Here is a 6,464-nt window from a genome sequence, read left to right as displayed (position 1 = left end):
TTGTAAGCAAATAACTTCAATCAAACATTGCTAAATACAAACGAAAGATAATATCATAATATATTAATTAATGGCAGAAAAATGTATTACGCAATGTAGGTATAAGCTTTAATCAGAAATAAAAATAAAATTCTCTCACTTTTCTACATCATTAAATTGTAAATACAAATTAATCGAATAATATAATAAATACGTATAATACTATAATAGTAGGTATAAACTGTTATCAGAAATAAAAAAATATTCACTCACTTTTTTACACCACTAAATTGTAAATACAAATTAATTGAATAATATAATATTTAGGTATAATAGTACCTAGGTATAAACTGTTATCAGAAATAAAATTATATTCACTCACTTTTGTACATCATTAAATTATAAATACAAATTAATCGAATAATAATATAATATACAGGTATAATAGTAGGTATAAACTGTTATCAGTAATAAAATAATATTCACTCACTTTTCTACATCATTAAATTGTAAATACAAAATTATTCTAATAACTATAATATAGGTGTAATAGAAGGTATAAACTGTTATCAGAAATCAAAATAATATTCACTCGCTTTTTTACATCATTACATTCTAAATACAAATTACTCTAATAGTATCATTTAGATAACATAACAGTTTAACATTTAAAATGGATTATTGAATAAAATCGTAAAAAACAATGGTCGTTTCGAAAATATACTCTAAAATTTGCTACCAAATTACAATAAACATTGTTAAACACAGCTAAACATGAAAACATCGTTTTTAGATTAATCAAATTACATAATATTATTTCAAAAAGTATGAATGTTTATGAAAACAATTTTACACGTGGTTTATATTCATTAACAACAACATTTAAAAAATATATTATAATTATTTTTTCATATTTTTTTATTCTCAGTTTTTTTAAGTTTTTTACTTTTTTAAACTACAACATATTACAGTTTTATATTCCAAAGCAAAATATTTTTTAAAGTATTTCGATACATTCAACTCAATTTTAGAACAAGCCGTTTATAAGTTAAAATTATTTAAAGTTAAAAATAGCAGAGTAGTGAGAACGACATTTTGCGGGGTAACCGGGTACCACTCTATTTCCTTAATCAAAGCTTTAAATACTTATTAAGTTATAACTCATATTATACTACATGTCCTAAATTTGATTTTTATGTACCAAACTACCTACTCAGAAAAAATTTCAGATTTCAAAGATGAAATTAAAATTGTATAGACTATATCGTACCTAATTAAAAAAAGTTAAAAAATTAAAAAATACATAAGAATATAAAATAAAAAATATAATTTAAAAAAAAAAACGTTATTTTTTATCGACTAGATGTAAAAAATATTTTCAAAAACATAAATACTTTTTGAAATAATTAGGAAAATAGTAGTATAACTATTAAAGGGATGATCCGATATAAATGACCTACCACATGCACATTTTTAAGGTGGGAAAATGTAAGCTTGGCCCACGATTAACTTTTTTTTTTTAAACTTGTCACGATAATAACATATTTTTCCTTGTGTAGATATATTTGTATAATTATTATATTGAGTTAATCATTTTGTTCACAACGTATGTATATTTATACTATTTTGTCATTAGGCAATTAATTCCCGTCAAAAAAATAAATACCACCTCGACTAATGTCGATTAGATGAAATAATTTCTTGGAGGGTTAGAGCCTTTTTATTCGATCTGAGGTTACGTATCAATAATTTTTACCTGAACAAATTAGGGGCAGATTTCAATAGACCTATAAAAGAGTTTTTTTTCCAAAGGGGATGAGTTCACAATTTCCCAATATGGTAAACGATCATGGCATAATTATATCGCTAATAGTTTACAACAGTAGAATACAACTTTAGTTTAATAACCGCTAGTTGTCCTCTAATATTATAACCTGATAACAAGAAAATCTAATATTCTAATAATCTAATAATCTAATATATCTAATATTTCTATATCAAATCATTTTATGCTAAGAGTTTTATACACGAACACATAGGTATTCCAATAAGGTTGAATGTTATAGGTCGTAGGTACACGATGATACCAGGTAAATATAAATACATAATATGTGATGGAAAAAAAATTAGATACATTGCTTATATGTTATAATTATTGATAACAGGTATAATTCTAAATCATACAATTATTTTAAGAAGATTAAAAATTCATATTTATGCATAACAACGGATTATGGAATACAATTTGGTAACACAATTTTATAATAAATATATTATATACTATACAGAATCTATTTCATATATAATATAATATATTTACCACCTTTAATTTGATATTAGATAGATAGAAATATATTGACCGCAAACGGCACGAAAAATTTACGCCGTGGTGGAAGTCCCCCCTCCCAACTAAGAAAAAATATTGTGAGAGGAAAACTTATTATTTTAAAATGGTCAGTAAATTGTGATTAATAAATGGTTAACGTAGGAACATAGTTATTACAATTATATGGATAGTAATTTAGATGTAATTAGATGTCTGAAAATTACCTAAAATAATACGTTTCAAATTATTTTATTCCGAAAAAATATTTATATTTAAAAAACATTTTTACAAATTGTTTATAATAATAAATCAATAGTAATTACTAACTTTTTAAATCGTCTAAGCCCTCATTTTTACTTAATATTGGCATATTATTATTCTTATACTTTAGTATACAAAGTGATATAACTAAAAAACTACTAGCTTGAATTTGATTTAGATAGGTACATCAAAATTCTCAAAAAAATTATCTGCTTAACAATAAAAATATAAATGAGGGTTCCATATTTGAAAAACAGAAGTTTGTATTATCACAAGGTCATTCTTAAGTGGTACAAAAAATCTGTACTGTACCTATATAATTTTTTAACGGTTTGAGCCTGAACTTTAAGACTGCATTTAAATGAATAACATAACGTCCATTACATCCCTGTATATTATAAGATATAGGTACTATAATATATAAGTACCTATATAACAGGCAACCTGAACACCATGCAAATGATAGTTGTATCTGACATAACAGTATCACATATAATATAATATAGGTAAAATTATAATTTCCAAAATAGTCCAGGGATTTTAGAATAAGCTATACCTCTTAATTTAATTATTTAATGTAATGTATGGTGTTAATACCTATAATATCATTGTATACGAAAAACTATTCAAAGATTGGTCCGGCTTGTTCAGTCAGTATTGATGATATTATTGTTATTAAAGTAATTTTTAAATTATTTAAAACTTTCAATCATTAGCTATAAAAGTTGAATATTTTATAAATTTTTAACTACAAAATCATTTTTAGAATCTGAGTGGATTGAGAAAGCTAGTGCTTTTACAATGGTCCTGTATAAAAAATGTCTACCAGACGGAGTGCTTTTACTTCAACATATCTTATATTTTAGCAAATAGGATCAAGATTGTAATTTAGAGAGGTCATTTTTCGATTTTCTCAACAATTAAACCACCGACAGATTTGAAAAACCACTAAAAATGGAATTTTAATTTCTGACGCTTTATTTATCACCATGGAAACGAAAAAAAAATATTAATATTATAATATTAATTCAACTAAGTGATTATTATAAAAAATAAAAATTTAAATTATCCAGACTGATAAACTGTTTCCGCCCAGAACCGTTGTTCTTATACAATGATATTATATCATTGATTTCAAGTTTAATAAAATCCATTATACATTGACCCACTTGTACCTACTATACAGCAGAGTGACATCCACTTCTCCATGTTTTTTAATTTTAAATTTAATACGTTTAAACAAAATTTGAACATTAAATGCTAATAAAAAGAAATTGAGTCTATGTATTTTTTATATTTTCAATTATTATAATATATTGTAAAAATGTATAAGGAGCCTTATTTTATTACATTTTCACGATTTTTTATCAAACAAATAAAATGTTATGAACATTTATAGAAAAAAAAAACTAATAAAATTGAAATTTGAAAATTGCTTGTTAATAACGATTCAGAATATTTTGAAAATGTTATCAACTATAGGAATTAATGAAATGAACATATGATGTAAATTTGAAGTATCTACATTAGTTTTTGAATTACAGCAAAATAAAAAAATAGCTACATGAAAAATCGATAACTATATCAATTATGAAATTATTAAAAAATTATGTCAAAAACGTGGGGGGGGTCCAGACCTGTACTGTCCTGCACCACTCAAGGCATGAAAACAATATTTTTTTCCTATTTCGATTTCTGTTTTAGATATTTTTCTTATGCTCTGCATTATTATTATGTTATTATAATGGGCACCACTATAGGTTCTTATTTTAACAAAAAACATGATTCAACCAACCATATTTCTAGAATATTTTTCAAGAAATCACATTTTACTGTGGGCTACGTGAAAGCTCCTTTACGCCGCAATAGTTTACGGAAAAATAACGATACTCCATATTAAAATCAAGTTCCACAAGAAATGGGTTTAAATGTTGACAAAGAAAATCCCCGTACTGGCTCGAGTCACAATTTATTTTATTGAACATTTTTCGTTTAACTATTTACGATTGACAAAATATGTATACCTATATTGTATACATTTACATGGTTATATTTTCAAATGAATGATTTATTAAAACTAGTAAAGTGGTTCCAACCTATCCAAGGTCTATATAAATACAAATACAATTTTTAAATCAAACCTTGAATTACCTGAATTTTTGCCGATTGAGTAGCTAGGTATTTTATATGTTCATAAATATTGGTTAATCGTTAAGAGGACGGCTACAACCGCACGCATTTTCTACGTCTTACAAACACATATAACATGAAAGATTCATTTTAACTCTATCGTGTTTAATGTTAGAGTAAATATTAACCTATTTGCTATTATCGAGTTTAGAAGTAAGAATATTATCTAGTGAATCTCACAGGTTTTATTTTTACCTATATTTCAATTTTAAAGCGAGTTATGAGTAGGTATTTTATGCAGTGGTGAAACTAGTGGTGGGGGGGGGGGTACGTTCCCCTGACTACGATGTAGACCCAAAAAAATATTCGTTATTGATTTATATATAAGCCACCTATGGGTTATTTTAGATTAATAGTTTTGGTATGTGGGCTGTAGCCCCCCCCCCCCCTAGAATTTAAACCATGGTTAAGCCTATGATTTTAAGGTGTACAAAATTACAATTTTGATCTACTGCTAATAATAGTCATGTATACATGCACGTGTATACTAATATCTGATGTGGGTCAAAGACCTATAAGTACATAGTCTACACTCACCATGATCGTTTAGTAATCATACAAAAATAATCTGTGTCCGTATAAAACGAAATAATAATCTATTACTTATTATAGTTATTACTTTTAAAGTACCTACCTATATTAAAAATTATATAATGGTTAATGCTGTAATAAAACTGTTACTAAGCTAGTAAGATCTTTGTTATTAAATTTGTATTTGTTTTTATGAATCAAATTTTGATATTTTTTCAGCTAACTATCAACAATCAGCCTAGGTTGTGAAGAATTTGGATGACGACATATGTGCAGATGAAGCACATAAACACTTATTTTAAATACATTTCTTGATTCTATCCACTATTTATTGATACAATCACCTAGTAATACTATTTTATAATGGTTTTTTACATAGTTAATAAGCATTATTTTGTTACGATTTAATTAAATACCATATTTAAAATACAATATTTTAAATTATTTTAAATTACAAAATAACTATAACAGTATTACTTCCAGACTACAATTGGAATTAGGCATATAAACATTATGTTATATAAAAAAACTCCAATTTTTCAATATAATATTATATAGGTATATTTATATACCTATTTAATTTATTACCTACTCTCATTTTTACGAATTACAAATTATTTTAAAATGTATTGTTGAATTTATAAAGTTGGTATCATTTATTTTCATGGTAATAAAAATATATATTTTTTCACTGACTTGAATCTTGCGTTGTATTACATGGCAGATGGGTAAGGTAGATTAGGTTAGGTGAAGTTAGTTCTCAAATAGGAACAATTAAGTAAGGGAGCTCAATCCAGCGATTTAATAATTGAGTTCCAAGTGTAATATTATTTAACACCGACAACCTCATTCCTAAATGTTGAATACATACAGCTTAGGCATAACATTTTAGCATTATTACATTCCAAGAATGATGTATGTAACTATGTAACATGTAAGTGAATGTGAACTTATATTCACCCAATTTTTCAAAACGTTTCCCAATTACTATCATATACATTCACTTAAACAAAATTTTATTTTATTAGAAATTCTCATTTGTTTATAGTAATTCTTACATTTTTCGTTAATCAGTTGGAAAAATTATAATATTTATCAAAGATATAGTATCTTAGTTTATGGTTCAGACGCATGTGTTATTTGTCAACACTAGTTAGTCAACACAGATATTTGATAA

At 25.3% G+C, this 6,464-nt stretch overlaps 1 protein-coding gene across 2 annotated transcripts in view; it reads left to right on the top strand.

Annotated features, from left to right (window-relative positions):
- LOC100572278 (zinc transporter ZIP1) overlaps positions 1 to 5,719 on the top strand; it is a 16,569-nt gene extending 10,850 nt beyond the window's left edge. For both annotated transcript variants that reach the window (XM_003244181.3, XM_029485775.1), the window contains one exon: positions 5,507 to 5,719. In XM_003244181.3, the coding sequence (XP_003244229.1) occupies positions 5,507 to 5,529 (23 nt within the window). In that variant the 3' untranslated portion in view covers positions 5,530 to 5,719. The remainder of the gene's footprint in view (positions 1 to 5,506) is intronic.
- The last annotated feature ends 745 nt before the right edge of the window (positions 5,720 to 6,464 follow it).

The sequence above is a fragment of the Acyrthosiphon pisum genome, chromosome X (genome assembly GCF_005508785.2).
Source record: "Acyrthosiphon pisum isolate AL4f chromosome X, pea_aphid_22Mar2018_4r6ur, whole genome shotgun sequence".
NCBI lineage: Eukaryota > Metazoa > Arthropoda > Insecta > Hemiptera > Aphididae > Acyrthosiphon > Acyrthosiphon pisum.
The sequence above is the reverse complement of the archived record's forward strand: the minus strand, read 5'-3'. Positions and strand labels throughout refer to the sequence as shown.